General features: G+C 43.4%; 2 protein-coding genes across 5 annotated transcripts in view; one reads left to right on the top strand and one right to left on the bottom strand.

Moving 5' to 3' along the window:
• Nucleotides 1-14623, bottom strand: part of ST3GAL6 (ST3 beta-galactoside alpha-2,3-sialyltransferase 6) — a 53199-nt gene extending 38576 nt beyond the window's left edge. For 2 of the 4 annotated variants that reach the window (XM_030469640.1, XM_008502628.2), the window contains exons 1-2: nt 7354-7452; nt 7049-7231 (exon numbers count right to left, since the gene is read on the bottom strand). The gene's annotated coding sequence lies outside the window, so the exon portion shown is untranslated. Of the gene's footprint in view, nt 1-7048; nt 7232-7353; nt 7453-7663; nt 7714-14550 lie in introns of those variants that run through there. The other 2 variants (XM_008502627.2, XM_030469650.1) reach the window with 2 other exon arrangements.
• Nucleotides 5890-7697, top strand: LOC115598362 (basic proline-rich protein-like). The gene is made up of 2 exons (XM_030450959.1): nt 5890-6640; nt 7395-7697. Exons 1-2 carry the CDS (start codon nt 5890-5892, stop codon nt 7646-7648), a joined length of 1005 nt encoding a protein of 334 aa, XP_030306819.1. The 3' UTR covers nt 7649-7697.
• Nucleotides 14624-16615: the final 1992 nt, after the last annotated feature.

Here is a 16615-nt window from a genome sequence, read left to right as displayed (position 1 = left end):
CTGCTGTATTGCTTTAGTGACATCTTTTCCTTGCTATCGTGACCACACCAAACCCAGCTTGGCCTCCAGCATCACTGTGTCCTATCAGATTGCTATTCATGCCCCAGATGACACAGAACTCCATTAGAGCATGAAATGCAGTACAGTAAAAGGCTTTTTGTTCTGTTAGACTGCATGAGGTCTAAGCATAAAATGAGATTTATACAACCATACCCTGTATGTATGTGTGCATACCCCCTCTTTCCTTTTCTAAAGAACTTTGGAACCCTTTTGGCTAACTTTAGTCAAATTTGACAGGATATGAGGAACTTAATGCCTTTGAGATCTCCAGAAATTTTTGCACAGACAGGCAGTTGGGTGGCATAAAGAAGCTTATCTGTCCTTAAAGATCAGGAAGTCCACATTCAGAAAGACATCAGAAACTTGTTTTCTCTGCTTGTCAAACAACTGTGTGGCATAGATGATATAAAAGCTTCTGACCATTAAAAAAAACCAAAGTGCTAGAAGCCTTGCACAAACACACAAGCATCCAAATTTCCCAAAACAGTTGCCTCAAGTTGAACATCTTAAATATCCTTTTCAGCCACTTGAAGTGTCAGCTGACTTCATTCACCCAGCTTTGGAAAGTCACTCTGACACCAGCCAGTATTTATTATAGGAAATATTCTTGGTGAAATCTGGAGGAGATGCATATTCTATTTTACTTCACTGTTCTTTCCAAAATGCCCTGAAAAACATACTCAGTTTAGAAAAGAATACTTTAAACTAATACAAAACCTAATGTTTGAGGGCAAGCCATCTAAGAACTGATGTCCCAAGACAAAATCAAATTACAGTATCCCATTAGCACAGAGGAAAGAAGGAATGAAAATAGCTATTCCATTCAAGTTACTCCAATAAAAATTAAGTATTTCCTTAATGTGTTTTGCAACAAAAGGCAGCCACTCTTGAAAAACTGTAGAAATGGCATTTACACTGACCAGTATTTTAACCATCTGGCTACTCAAACCCCTGTTTAAGTAATCTGGCCTGTCCTCCATTGCACTAGGTTAGCAACACAGGCACAAGAAACTCTATGTCAGACCACTAGACTGTCTCCAGCAGTGACGGGAGACGGTATTTAGGGACACCAAACTGTGGATGTTTTGTGATTTGTTCCCTACGCATTCAGCTTGCAGCACCTACCATGGGGCTTACTACAGGAGTTGGAGGGTAACATCCCTGCCTCCAGCTTCTACCATCGTTTTATGGACCTGAAATGACTACACTTGGGAACTAGGACAGAAAAAGGACAGGAAACCTATCAAAGGAGACTGAAGTGGCACTGCTACATCAGAACTGCTGAACAGTGGGCCACTTCACTACAGACGCAGTCCTGACAGCCCCAACCTTTTACAAATGGCAAATTATTTAGTTATAAAATTGGGGTTAGGGGAGAGGATAGGCTTATGAAGCCTTCTCTATTCACAGCTGAAGGAACAGTCACCCTCTCTCATTAAACACTGCAAAACATCTGGGCAAGCAGAACAAGCCCTTTTCCTTTAATCATTTGCAGGAAAAAAAACAAGCTTTTCCCAGCTAACTGAATGAGAAGGCAGTAACTTGTCTACACAAGGGGCAAGATTAAAACTAGCTACCACATGCTAGCAAGCCTTGTACACGTTCATCAATATGGACAAATCCTAACTTGCTCCAGCACTTCATCGAGTGGATTTAATATTATGGCTCCATTTAATCTTGTGCAAATGTTATGCTCAAACAAATCCTACAGGGTATCTCCCATCCCCACGTATTGACTTCAGACCTGACACTGGTGAAGTACATAGACAGGCAGGTTTGAGAACTTCAAAGAAGGAGGAAATGTCTATTTGAACTTCCAAAAGATGAATAAAGTTGTGGCTTCTTTCAGTAACAGCAGTTCTTATGCAGCATTCACCTTCCTCTCTTCTCATTTCAGGGAAGAAAATCCACAGGTTCCTTCCTCTCAACTGTCCCTTGTGTTATGCCAGGGTGCACGTATGCTCCTTTCCTTAAGCTTACCCACACAGGTCACTGTGTAGCAAAAAAACTGTGCTCAGCATAAACACCTGCAAAATCTAGCTGCTCAAGAAGGAGCATAAACTAGGAATGACACTGAGAAAAAGAAAAAAGGCAATGGCAAAAATACAACTTCAATTTCTTTCTTATCCTGGGAAAGGGACTCCTCCTCCCCCATCTCACATGTGATATTATTTGTAGTTTAAACACACACACACAATTTGTATTGACTGTTAAATGGACATTACATATGCATGTTTCTACTGCCTACTTCTGCTAAAACTACATGTTAGCCAACAAAGTGCGCCTCACACCTTTATCATTGCACTGCTGGCCACAGGATTCTCTCTGAAAAGCACTAGTCAAAGAAAGAAGCAACCAGCTGGGCTGCAAAAGTGTTTTTGTGCAGAGCCAGTCTAAAAAGAGCTCTCCTGAGCTCTGCAGCTGCTGATTCCTCTTTTAGTGTTTCCAATCTGTACTCAGAAGGGCTAGTAACTATTCTTTTAAAACTGAAGTGAAGCATCTGTGGAAAGCTAAGCCTGCAAGAGACCCACCTCACGTATGAAGTTTCCTACTGGCTAGTGGCCCAAAAGAAAGCAATATTCCTGCTAAGGGGAATGGAAACTTGCACTATATATCAACAGATGTTAGAAGAGCTTCAGTTATGAAGTCTGAATTGCATTTCATTCCCATCTGCTCTTAGAACCAGTTCCTTGATTGCTCCATTCCTGCCCACTTAACAGGAGGGAGGATCAGCTTTCTGGCTCCTCAAGTTTTCCAGCCTTTCCTTCCCAACCAGGGCAAGTGTGGGCTATTGAACCTTTTGCCTTGCTCCTCCTGGCTCCCCATGGATGCTGGAATGTAAAGAATAGCCCTTTGAAAAGAACTGTACTCCAGCTTTACTGCTGCTGCTGGGGTTGGAAGCAAAGACAATGTAAAAGAGTTACACACAAACTTTGGGTATCATCTGTGGGAGGAAAAATTTGTTCACTCTATTGCAGTGCTGCAAAAGGTTTTCCTCTTGAAGTACCAAGGCTTCACTTTTGCCTTCAAGATCTAAGAATTACTATCTTTGCATGCTAAAGAGCCATCCCATGCAAACCAAATGAACTTCAAGATGTTATATTTTAAGGTGATAGGTACAAAATATAGCAAGAGGCGGTGTCACAAAATACATTCTGCACCCACATTTGTTCCAACATTTTTCAAAAGATAGTGATACCACATGCAAGACACGCTTTGCCTATTTTTGCTTCATAGTAGATACCAGCTAACACTCCCCCACACTTCTTAGTTTTTCAAGCTTTCTGCACAAAAGCAGCTAGTGATATCAGCAATTAATACACTGAACGACCGAGTGAGGAGAGAGAAATTTCCACATGCTACAGAAAGGTTATTTGTAAAGGAAACAACAGCTTGCACATCACATTTTCCTCCTACTCTCAATAAACATTCAGAAAAGCAGAGGTTTTATGTTCTTCTGTAGCAGGAGGATGAAATATGGCTTTAACATGTCAAAAAGTTCACAGACCAAATAATAAAATAGAAAGTTTTAGTTACACTTCCCTTGAAGACTATGAATAGGTAAAGAGGTAGTCATACATAACACATCAAAAATGGAAGTAGAAGAAACTGGATTAAGGAGGAATTCAGTTTTACTCTGCTACAAAACTCTTGGTCTTTTGAGTAAGTAGATGGTGGAAAATAGAAACTCTGAAACCAAAGGCTCAGTACACTCAGCTACAACAAATTAATTTCCCAACATTTAGTAGTATCTCAGCTGAAATTGATGAAAAAATTATTCAAATGAGTTATCATAAGCTTGTTAAATTAGCCTCCTCTCAACCACACAGTGCACATTTCAACCAATCTAACTAAAATAGTGCAAGCATCAGTTAGGAAAAATGTCTGTAAAAAGAGATATTTCAAGTAATCTTGAGCCCATCCTAAAATGCACTTAACTAGAGAGCCACAGTGGAGTACATCACGTGCACAGTAAACACAACTTTTCATGCTTAGAATTAAAATAACCTTAATGTTAAAGAGATCCTGTGCTACAATTTTAGCTATACTGAGGAGGAAAAAAGCCAAGAGCTATTCCTTAGAAGTCCCTTTGAGTCAGTAGTGTGAACTACCTCATGGAGACTGACAGTGGTCCTGCAAGTTATATCTTAAAATTATCCATCTGATTGTGTCCTCTTCCAGGCCATAACTTGATCCAGCCTCCAGCATTATATGAAGGAACACACAAGAAGTGGAAAGCCACAAATTGGCCAAAGCAGGTTTATGAGATTTTTTTCCAAGCTTGTTTTGTGAGGACAGATCAAACTTCTACTTAAAGGCAGTAGTTACACTATTCCCAAGAGAGTAAAAAGTATTAATGGCCCAAAGAAGCTTTTCTAAGAATGACTCTTCCCACTCCCTGTCTTCCTCTACCTAAAAATGATTACAGAAGAAAGGAATCATCCAAAATCCTCTAAGCCAGTCTCTCCCTGTAAGCTTTCGGAGTTTAGGGAGGTGCTAGAGAAGCACCTCAAGCATTTGGCCACTGTGAATGAGATCCACCACCACCTAGTTACTCTATTCTCTCTTCAGTTAAGTTACTACCCTGCATAATTTCTGAAGTCATTATCTAGCAGCACGCAAAGCACATATCAAAATAACATCTCACCAATCACCTTGTCTAGCCAAAACACCTTAACTCACTTATTTCCCCACCTCTTTATGACTGGCACTTACGATCTTCCAACCAGCTTTCAGATTTTCCTGTCCTGCCAACATACTCGCAACTGTTCCCATGGACACTTCCTAGTTGAGCAATTGCTTCCACAGAGAAACCTTAATAAAGAGCCATAAATTTAAAGGGTAACTTAATTAACTCTGTTTCAGTTCAGCAGGAAAGCTTGAAAGAAGGATCCATAGGTGCATTTCAGGTAGATGGAAAGAAAAATAAAGATATGTCTGGTGCAATCCCATGGAAGGAAATGTATTTTAGTTTCATAAATATCACTTATGTGGACTAATTACATGGGAATATTTCCTGTCTGGAAACGACAGTAGGAACCCTGACTCCCTGCCCACTTCCTTTTTCTTCAAGACCTCCCTGAATTTAGTTTTGTTTCTTTTTAACTCAGGAACGACCCATCTAGTACAATGGCATTCTCCACAACAGAAGTTATATATTTTTCTGCATAGCATTTTTACAGAGTTTAGCTGCAACAGAATTGCCAGGTTAAAAACAACTAAGATCATGGCAAAGTTTGTCCCTTATAAATAGTTTTGTAACTATACTGTAATAGCTCAGCATAAAGAGGGAGAAGAATAGACACAAAACTGAAGAAACCTGGACAAAAGTTTCAGTTGGGTAACAGGAGTGCAACAGCCACAAATCCCAATAGGTCAGCTGTTCATCTCACTGGAAATTTTAATTTGACAAAGGACAGCAGAACTGATCTCATAGCTTAAAATAACTAGAGTAGAAACACCAGCCCCAATGCCAAACAATAATCTAGAAAAATCAGAGAACATAAAACTTCCAGGCTCGGGTTTCTTCCCTAAACTACATGCAGCGGATTTGCATAGCTTAAGGCAGTCTCCCTACGGAGCCCATTGTTCCTTCCCCTAGGCCTTCGGCATTTCCAAAGGGGCAGTCCCTCCCTTTCGGTACCCCAGCAAAAAGCAATCCTCTATCGGAACCTGCCAGACCGGCAGCCATGACAACACGGTGCTATCAGCAGACCCAAGCGGCTTAGCAGAAGCCATGAAACTCCCCTGAAATTTTATTTACGGACCGCTGCTGGTTGCCGCTAGCTCTGTCGAGAAGCTCCCCACGCGTGGGGCTGTGCTGCCCGCATGAGCCCGCTTTTCCTCGCTCCCTCGCCTTACCCGGCCCTGGAGGCCCCGCTCAGCGCCCCGCCGCCCTCCTTCTCCCTTTATTCCCCCTCTCCCCTCTTCCCAATCCGCCGGCACTCACCGCCCGCGGGGGAAGCCGAGGTTGCTGCGGCGGGGCTGGGACCGCCTCCCCCCACCGCCCCGGCTCGGGGCTGCTCCGAGAGGCCGAGGAGAGCCGAGCTGCTCCCGAGGCCGGCAGGGGCCGCCGGGGGAACGGGGACGGCCCCTTCTCTCGCCCCCTCCCCCGGAGCCCCCGGGCCGCCCACCTGGCTGAGCGGCGGCACCCGGCTGCCCGCCGGACCTCCCCCGTCGCGGCGACCGCAGAGAGGCCCCGCTCTTCGCGGCTGCACACTGGGCAATGGCTCTCCCCACCCTCCCCCTTCGCCCCTCTGGGGAGCCCTTCTCCAGCCGGGGCCGAGACCCCTCAAGCCCAGCCTCTCCCCTGGCACCGTCGATCTCCAGCCTCGGCAGCCTGCCTGCACCAACAAGAGCCTCCAAATGCCGCCCGCAAACCGGGCGACGACGGCGGCTCAGCTTCTGCCAGGCTCATCCCCAGGGATAACCGCGTCCCTGCTACGCCGCGATGGGTTTTTTTGTTTTGTTTTTTTTACCAGGAAGTTCCCAGGAACCTCTGGAAAAAGTCTGGGACATCTCCTCTCACCAGCTCTCAAACGGATTACGATTGTACTCTCTTCAGAGGAGTCTTGTGGAGGTAGGCTGCCATCCCTCTTGGAAAGTCAATTAATTCCTTGAATGCTTTCACCGAGGAACACGCTGATGTATCGCAATAGCGAGCTCTGCCTTGAAATATGCGGTAATTTACACCTGAGTAGCAATGCTGTTGGCAGCTGCAACCATCAGACCTTACCTGAGAGAGGGTTTAAAATTGGAAGCATGCACAGACTCTACGCGAGTCTATGGAAAGTTTCCCATGTGACATAACGCAAGAGCGTAGTGAGAAAATGTCTCACGGCAGAAATGCCAGCAAACTCGGGAAACAAGCACTTTCAGCGTATCCAGTCCTACGGGTTCAGGCACCATCCACAAGATCCTCTCAGCCTATGCAACACTTCACAGAGCTACCCGAGATACACTTTAAAAAGCAGGGATATTCGCTTACCAGTTCTCAATATCGCAGATCTTTTATCTTTAAACCATCCGAGATAAGAAGCGACAAGTTCTGTCCCGTTATCAGGGCCGTCGAGGCTGTTGTCGGCAGCTTCTCGGTAGCTCCAGCCTTACTCCTTCAAGGCAGTGTTTACGATCAGGACGGAGGGGACGTTTTGTTTCAGCTGAGCCCCATCTGCAAGAAAATACATAAAAGGAAGCACGGTGCGCGTTCAGACAGAGATGTTACTTGGCTCGAGCACGCTGAAATTCCTCCTCGATTTATACCAAAGCCTTCCAGGGGGAGGAGAGACTCACGTGAAGAAAGCTAAAGCGCCGTTTCGTCTCCCTCTCCCTAGGGCCCAGGGTATCTTCTCCGACTGACTTCCAGCCGCAGCCACTCTTCCTTCCTCCCTCCCTCCTTTCTTTCTTCCCTCCTCCTCCTCCGGGACGGCGGTTCAGCCGAAGGCCAGAGACTTCCCCCTCCGCAGCCCCCACCCCCGACAGCCCGGAGAGTGGGGAAGGGCAGAGTGGGAGACCCGGACAGCGGGGGGAGCAGCGAGCTCCCCCCCGGCCGCTGCATGAGCCCCGCCGTGAATTAAGAGCTAATTAACAAACTGAGTGTCACCTGGGGGAGGGCTGGAAGGGGAGCCAAGCAAGCTGAAAGCCGGAGTAGTTATTTCAGGTGTTGTCTTGTCCCTTTCCGAGTACCCTGCCCCCTTCCAGCCAGCCCCAGCGAGAGCCATTAGGGGAGGAACCACTTCCCGAAGAGCTGCTGCCAGGGGCAAAATGAAGCCTCGCCCTACATGACCAGCCCGGGAGAGAGTCATGGGGCTCCTGGAAAATCTTCTCCCCACACTATAGCAACCAGTCGCGCACTACTGGAAATCACTACTTGAGATTACTGTTTATACTGTTACATCACGCCCATGAACTTGTGCCCCAAAGTTGAAGTTTTTGTGGCCCCTTTATCACTCCAGTGATGAAAAAATCAGTTTGTCTGGGAATCGTGTGCTGCATCCATACTGTATTTTACCTATAGAAGAGTATCGTGCTAGAAGAAATCAATCTGAGGGGCTGTTAATAATGTAATTGTCCTCTCCTGTTTTAAACGTTATGGTCCTGACCGCGTTTTTCTATATGAAGCTTCAGGAAGGTTGCAGGACGTTTGTAGCATTGTATCACAAGATGTTTCCTTATTGGAAGAGCAGCCCCGGTGGGATTTGTTTGTTTGGGTTTTCTGGTGGCTTTCACTGGGAATGACCAGAGGTGGAGTCTGTTCTCAGCAGCATTTTTTTTACAGCCTATATGTACATGCAATAAAAATAAGAGATTAAAGCAGGGAAATTGTGTTTGTCCTTCAAGGACTTTCCCACTCTGTAGCCCACTGGGAAGGTTTTCACCGAGTTCTGGGCTGGGAACCAAAGCTCAGTCCTCTGTAATTTGTCTTGCCTTGAGCTGAAAATACCTTTGTACTTTTTCCCCTTTTCCCATGAGGTTCCTTAGGTTTTCACCCTTCACATCCTGGCCTTTACAAAACCATGCTGCTTTAAAGTATATGGCAAATTATCTTCCTTCAAAAATTAGTTTATTTAACTCTACTTTATCTTTTTTCTTTTTAGCACTTATCCCCTCTGTCCTCACCTTTCAACTTGACTAAGTATTACAGGAACAAAACCAATTATAAAAAAAAAAAAAAACAAACCATTAAAGTTACTCAGGGAAGGAATCAGAAGTTAGAAAACACAAGAAGATGGGTTATGTCACTTCACTCTGATCCCCTTCAGGTCATACGTTTCTTAAATCATGTAGTCCAGTATTATTTTGTCCTGGCCTTGCTTTATTTTGAAAGGCCTTGCCTTTGTTTAGGATACAGGATGGACTTGGAACTCTCAGGATGTGCCAGATTTTTGCAGAACAAGATGCTGGGACGGTTCACCACAAGGGGAGCATAGGAAACCTTGAGGAAGTGAATGCTATTCCTGCCTCTGTTCCAGGCAGGATGCATGTGCTGCAGCTGCATCTTTTGTGCCTGAGTTCATAGGCGTGAGTGAATTTCATACTTGCTAACCTGGGTATTGGTAACAGTCTAGTATGGCTCCTTGGGCAGGCTGAAAAACAGAGGGGTGAAGAACACAAATGTGCTGTTAGCAGGACTGAGCCACTGGCTCAGACGTCAGCTTAAGTTATGAGGTACTTCTGAAGATACTTAAGACATACAGTGCTCCTATGGTAACACTATGTGATGACTTAGAGGAAGTCATTTGACTTTATAGCTAGATATAACTTAAATGCTTGTCAATTTTATTCAGTTTTATTCCTTTGCGTTAAAGGCAGAGTTTGTAACAAATACAAGGAATTGTATCTAAGAGACCTGAATATAGCTCTGTCTGGAATAAACTGCAAAATCCCAAATTCTAACTAAACTGGTGAAATAAGGTAATAATATCTGTAATAATTTCACTTTAGTGTCTTCTGGCAACTGTAACTGTCCAAGGCTAGCAACAAAATGAAAGCTGATGTTAGCTGCCATCTAAATATATCAAACTAAATTCAAGGATTCAGATGGCCATTTGAACAATTAATATAATGCAAAAGTTCCTAGCTAGTTTCTAGCTGTATTCAAAACCATCTGTACAAGCAAGAAGTTAATAACTAATCTGCAACACCAATGAGTTTATATTTGGCAGAAAGTATAAGGAATCACTTCTAGCGGATGTATTCTATTGCACAAAATAGTATCAGCTATGATCTGGCAACAAGGACTAGCTTTCAAAATGCTTTGGAAAAGGATGACTAGCAGGAAGTCAAATGAATGCTCCTGCAAGCACAAACAATGCATGTGACCAAAAAGTCAACAGTTGTTGTTTCTCTTTCTATGTGAGTGCACAATCAAGTCTCACAAGATACAAACCTCTACCCAAACTAAACATAAAAGACACATAAACCTTAAATGCAAAGCAATAACTAAATTGCATACAAATAAAATGGAATCTTATTTAAGTTCCAGGAGAAACTATGTTGCTCCTGAGTCACAACGAATCTAAGAAAATCTTGCAGCCAGACTCTACCCCAGCTCTCAAAACCAGTGAACAACTAAGAGAAAAATTACAGGAAATGGAAGGAAATACTTGCTGGATATGGGAACAGCAAAACTGTGGAAACCATGGAATAAATAGAACGGAAAGCTGCAGCATCATGAAAGTGATATCCTCCCTGGCAATTCAATAATATGCAATGCACCATGAAGTCTATCACACACCTGGAACTAGGATGCAACAGAGCTGTCCCCCTTTATTAATTACTTTAGGAAATTAATGTATTTAATAAAGTACAGACTGTCACAACTTTCCTTCTCTGGTCACATTCTAGCTTTATCACCTACTATCACAATCTGATCCTAATCTTCTTTGTGTCACACCATGAGAACACCACCAAGTCCCATACATGCCCAAGTCTCTGCCACTGAGCTTCAAAAATTGTATCAGCACAATTCTTCCACGAAGTTACTCTCAATCTCCTTTCCACAAATGCTAGGGAATAGCTCTCCACTGCACTAATTGCTCAAGCTGTAGCAAGCACCAGTTCTCATAGTTTTAGTCACCGATTTGTTGCTGCATAACATGTCTTCTAGAGACTCTGTCTGGGTAAAGCCTGTCCCAGGAGCCTTAAAGAATCTGGTTAGTTGCTCTAGGACATCTCATCAGAACCCACAGTATTTCTCAGAAGTTCACAGATGCAATCCCCACCTAGTCTGAGGTTACTTTCTCAAGACCTGGTCAACCAAAGAGCTACACATTAGGCTGTGACTGTGTCTCGTGGTCCCTAGGGACGGCTTTTTCCAGGGCTGTGCCCTGCTCTTACAGTCTGAGACAGAGAATACAAGCAAAAACGCATAAGATGGCAAGAAATATCATGGAGATAACCCAGGAAGGCTGAGACAGCCTCCCTGCCAGCCAATCCAATGCCATCTGAAGTGGTGAGCACATCAGGAAGTGTCATTTGCTTATGAAAATTAAGCCCTTGAAAAATGTATTTATGCATAGGAGCATCTATAAACCCATAAAGAAATACATTATCCAATAGACACTAAATATCCTTGTGCTCACTAGGCAAGTGCAGGGGAAGAAATGAGTCAAAACACACCCACTTGAAGAGCATTGTTAGCAGAAAAAACAGGAAGAAGAGGAAAGAGTTTGCAAAAATATGGAATAATACATCCTGAACCACCTAGTGGTGTTCACCAGCTCAAGAACAACATTAAACCACAGATTTCCTACTCTCCACTTCATCTTTTGTTTGTGTTAAACTGTACCACCACATGGAACTAAGTTTCCACTCGTCCTCTCCATCCTACTTTGTGCCACTATACTGTCATAACTCCACCTCCACATGCACCCAAGGGCAACCCAGACTGAAGCTTCACAGCACTATAAGGAGCCCTTCTCTCAGGGAAAGAGGGCAAGGGCTGATGCTTCCGCCTCCCGCAGGAGACAAACCTCTCAAGATCCATCTCTCCCATCCATCTGGTGGGGACAGGGCAGTATTTTTCCCACACTGTAGCTCATGGGCACAGAGTGGACTGTGGATCAGCTAGGACCCTGGCTGTGGCATCCAACCCGAGCGGAAGAGTGAGAGAAGGAAAGAAGAGGTGGTGGTGCACAGGAGGGAGTCACCACCTGAGGGGGCTCAGGGCAGTGATAGAGCCTCATTTGCAGCCTGTTGCTGGGTCACAGCCCTGCTGCCAATTGCAGACAGGTTCTGAACTCGATCAGGACAAGCCCTTGAGCCCGTGGCTCTGGGTCCCTGCCCACGTGGCCTTGCGTGCTCAGCTGACTGACATAAGCTGCTTTTGGAAGATGAAACACTTGTCTTTTTATGATAGCTCACTCATTCCTACAGTGCCATGCCAGGACTGCTCCCTGTTTCCTTTCTGAGCAGAGGCCAGCATGTGAGCTGTCTTTGCTATTTTAAACACAGCTTAATGCTCAGGTTGTTTTCTCTGTGCATTTTATAAAAAGAGGACCTCCCTGATTTTCCCTCTGGCTCCCCATTCTGGCTCCAGATCCCCAAGTTTCTGTCCTGTTTCTTGCTGGCTTCACCTGCAGAGCAAATACATTATTACAGCTTCTAAGGCTCTCATACATAACCATAACCCACTCTCATACATAGCCCACTTCTTTGTCCAGCATTAACTTGTCTGGACACTTTTACTGGCTTGCAGCAGCCAAAAATATGGGAACAAGTTCATCTTTCTTCTTCCAGGTACTCTCCAGATTAGGTCTGTGATTGAAAATACGTTGTAGCAAAGCAGGGCTATAAAAGTGATACAACAAGCTATGAGGAGACTCCAAGGAAGAGGGTGAGAACTTGAGAGAGAATTAGATCATGGAGCGCACTTTTTTTATTGGGCTGCTCTTCTTGCAAATGGAAGCCAGACCTTACCCATGTGAATATGCTCAATAGGCCACTATCCAAGATATTTGTAATCTAAGTACAATACTGCCTCTGTCAGTGTTTACCCATTTCATCCAGACAAGTGGAAAGCACCAAATGATATTTACAATTTATTAAAAAATAAGCCACATCATTTAACTCATCATCATTTAATTCAGAAATAAAATCCCCATTGTACATGAACAGGAAGCTCCACTTCCAGCAGCTCAGACCACCTGCTCACAGCCTTTGTTTTTTGGGAAATGGCTGGTTTTGATTTGGACACCTCACTGAAACCTGGCCTTTCTTGTCTGCAGCTAAAATATAATAGTGCAAGAAGAGGTCTGTCACTGAAATGTTATTACACAAACACTACTGGGAACTGTGCCATAGTCAACTTTAACTTCCCAGATACTGTTTGGGAAACAAATACTTTTAATAATAAACTTGGGCCCAGCTAACCATGTGCATAATAGCTGCCAGATTTCTCGGTAGTCACTGAGACAAAAAGAGACAACCCCAAATTAGAAAGTAGAAAAGACATTAAAAAAAACTGGTCATAGATACAAACCAGCAGTACTCAGTACAGCTTAGAATAACAAACAGAAGCAGGTTGGCAAGTAAATTTTTCAATTTCTGTCAAATTAAGGAAACTCATTAGTGAATTTACCTAGACTGAAAAGCTGAAAGACTTGAATGTGGAAAGAGGTTGAATGTATCTAGATCAAAGGTATTAACATATTATCCCATATATATATTCTAAGCAAAATTAAACAATCTTGCAAAGCACACTAGGCCTGAATAAGTAGGGGGAAAAACTCAAAACACTATAGGGAGGTTCTTAGGAATCACAAACAGCAAACAATCCTGGTCAACAAAGAGCTGTGATGTAAAGATAAAGATGCCTGAGATTAAGGCCAGATTTGTCAAAAGTTAAATGGGCAGGGGCACACAAAAGACAATTGAAATAAACAATAAATAAATCTTCAGCAATTCACAGAAAAGAAGAACATACCATAGGTAAGACGCTATTTCTCTGCCAGAGATAGGAAAGCACTGACATAGTTGTACAAAACTCTGTTGTTTCCCCAGAATACAGTATGCAATTTGGTCTATTACAGTTCTGGGGAAGATGCAGAGAAAGGCTACACAGAGAAGGGACAGCCAGTCTTGTGAGAGCAGCTAAGCACTGCTGGCATAAGAACAGAGGTGCACAAATGAGCTGTGAATTTGATGAATTCCTTGCTTTAGCAGAAACCTGAAGACTTATCGGTGCCCTTGCTCTGCTTGCTACCTGTCTGTGGCACATTATCCATTGGCTTCTTAGCCTTTTTTCCACAAGCCTCACGTCTGTTGTAAAGCATCAGAAAGGACCTCATGGCAAAACATAAGTCAGTGGTGTATAAAGCAAATGTTTTATGGATATTTTTTAACAAGAAATTCACCATGCACAGTGACATTGCCATGCCTCAGACCTTCCAAGTCCCTGAGTACTATAGCTGTTCTGGTAAAAAAATTTCTTGTTCTTCTCATCCACCCCCATAAAGAACTCCACTCCATTAACACCACTCTTAGGTCTGTAAACCATTCCCTTTGGTCTTGCTACAGAAAACATTCTCTCTTTCTTAGGAACTTACTTGTATCTACTTTTTTTGGCAACTCCCTCTCCTAAAAGGGCATAGGCCTACCACCTCTAGCATTTTCCCACTTTGTAGGATAAAGCTTACTAGGCAGAAATAAAAGTCTGTGGCTAATTTGCTTTCTTACATCTATAAAAATCAACACAGCTGCCTTTCTGAGTACTTAAATGCCCACATGCCTGTTATGTGTAGTAGTGGGAGGACTAAATCTGATGACACCAGTGGTCTTTTTTGCCCTGGTGAGCACTTGCTAACACACTGGGAAATTACAGAGAGAAATTAATTACAGAGAGAAATTATAGAGAGAAATTACAGAGAGAAATTATAGGAATTTATATGGACAAGTAAGATTTGGGTGACCTCCCCTTCCCTTTGCAAGCAGAAGGGCAGTGGAGAGCAAGAAGCCCTGTTAATTAGCTTAAATAAGTGAAACAGGTACCTGTACTCCCAGCAGATGGAACTTGGGACACCTCTTTGCCTCCATGGTATTTTTGGCCATGCTCTGGATCTGTATTATAAGCAGAAAAATAATGGTGATCCACATTAAATTAATGTAAACAATTTATTTTTTTTTACAACAGTTTAGTAATAAGAGGTGATATCCTTAACACAGAGTCTCAGTGGTGCATGGCCGAACTGTATTGTACAAATAATTCAAACCAGCCTGCAGCTTAGCAGGAGTCTTACCTGTTCAGTCAGCTCCCAGTGATTAAAGGCTAAAAGCACTGGCAGCAGCTTTTAGACAGCTCAGACCATCAGTCCCTTCCCCCTGCACTGACCTTGGCACAGGCTTGAACAACACTGTACCAACTATACACCGCTGCACCTGTATTTAACCTTGATCCTTAACTAAACATGGGCTCCTCCGGCAGTAGAAGTGAACCCAGAACACTAGGAGCTGGATTTCAATCCCCATGGAGTTACCAGTTTGGAAATCACAACAACACTCTTAGAAGTAGGACCACTGTTATGTCAACAATCATCTCCTTCAACTAACAGAGAGGTGCAGCGGGCAGCTCTCCTCCCCTGCAGCCAGCTCTGTAGGGAGCACAGGGTCAGGATACATCTCCAGCACCTATTTTAGGAGCATCACCAGCACATGTTATGACTCTAGAACAATAATCCCACTGAGGTTCCACAGCCTGGTTGCAGAAATAGATTTGCTAGTTGGTTTTCTGTTGCTGGAAGCAAAATTTAGAAAACAGATACATTTAGTGACCTCAAGATGCCAGTGGACAGGCCAGTGAAAATGCAGTGGGAGATGTTTCTCACAACATAGGCATCATTTAAACACACAAAACATGAGAGGTTTTTGTAACTGGTCAGTGTTTGCAGTCACTTGGCTGAGAGGGGGCTGCAAACTTGCAACTCCTCTTGCAGAAGTGAGACAAGAATTAAGTAACTTTCAGTCATGTTGTTCTCTCCCTGGCACAGCTGATGCTTTCATCTTTACATGTGCTTTGGGGCTGGACCTTGAACTTGGTATGACAGTGTGGAAGTGTCTGTTATCTCCAGCAAGCACAAGTGAAGCCCAGCTGTTACTGCAACACAAACAGTGAACTAGATATTGCCCTTCTTGCATAAATCTAGACTTTGTGTCACTGAAATAACTTTTATTGGAATCAATACAGCTAAAAGGATAATCTGTCTCATTGCCTACTTAACGAACAATTTGTTTCTCCTCTCTCCCTAGGGACTCTCTTCCTTTTTTTTTTTCTTTTCTTTTCCTATTTAGCAATTGGGAAGCTCAGTTTTCAAAAAGGTGTCTTTGTTTTCCTGTGAATATAACTGAAGCAGAGCTGATTTTTGCCCTGCATGTACATAAGAAGGAAAGGTTAATTACAGAATTAAACTACCTGGGGAAAACAGACTCACTGTGTCAGTTCAGCTAGCTATCCCATGAGCTATTGAGTAACACAGTAACTGGGATGGTCAGAAGTCTCTACTCCAATCAGCTCTAATGTACAATTGTAACATGCTTTTCAAAGTAATTCTTACTTAAATAAATAGCTCTGTTAAAGATTTCCAAGTACAGTGTTTGGCAGGAGCTGCTAGGAAGTTGCTTTGTATATCCCCACAGCAAACAAAGACTAGATTAATGGACAGTTGCCTGTAAGTTTTGGTTAAACATATAGTTAGAACTGAACTGAGAAACCACAGTATGTTTTATAAAGATGAACAGCTACCTTTAAGGTGACAGAAGGATTAGTCTAGAATCAGCAGTGGAGGCCACATCCTGCAGGTGAGTATGTTCTTGTAATTCCTCTGATGTCACAGCATCGTGACCATGTAGAATTAATTACCACAGTGTTACTGTGCTGCTGTTGCTGACAGGCATTCATCGACAGCAAGCTACAATAGAGAAACAACAGAGAAACAATCATAGAGAAATTGGAGAGCAAAATCTGAAACACCGATACTGCAAATCAAAAAGTCCTCAATATTAGAAAGAAGGATCCTGTGACCTTTCCAGGAAGGGCAAATACCATGGGAAGCTAAGAGTT

This window comes from Calypte anna, chromosome 1 (assembly GCF_003957555.1).
Source record: "Calypte anna isolate BGI_N300 chromosome 1, bCalAnn1_v1.p, whole genome shotgun sequence".
Lineage (NCBI taxonomy): Eukaryota > Metazoa > Chordata > Aves > Apodiformes > Trochilidae > Calypte > Calypte anna.
Note: the sequence above shows the minus strand (reverse complement) of the source record. Positions and strands in the feature narration are given on the sequence as shown.

Bases quoted from the DNA above. Each gene is read 5' to 3' on its own strand.
- LOC115598362 (XM_030450959.1), top strand. From the start codon at position 5,890: ATGAGCCCGCTTTTCCTCGCTCCCTCGCCTTACCCGGCCCTGGAGGCC. The intron at 6,641-7,394 runs GTAGGCTGCCAT...CCCTCTCCCTAG, and splicing joins TTCAGAGGAGTCTTGTGGAG to GGCCCAGGGTATCTTCTCCG.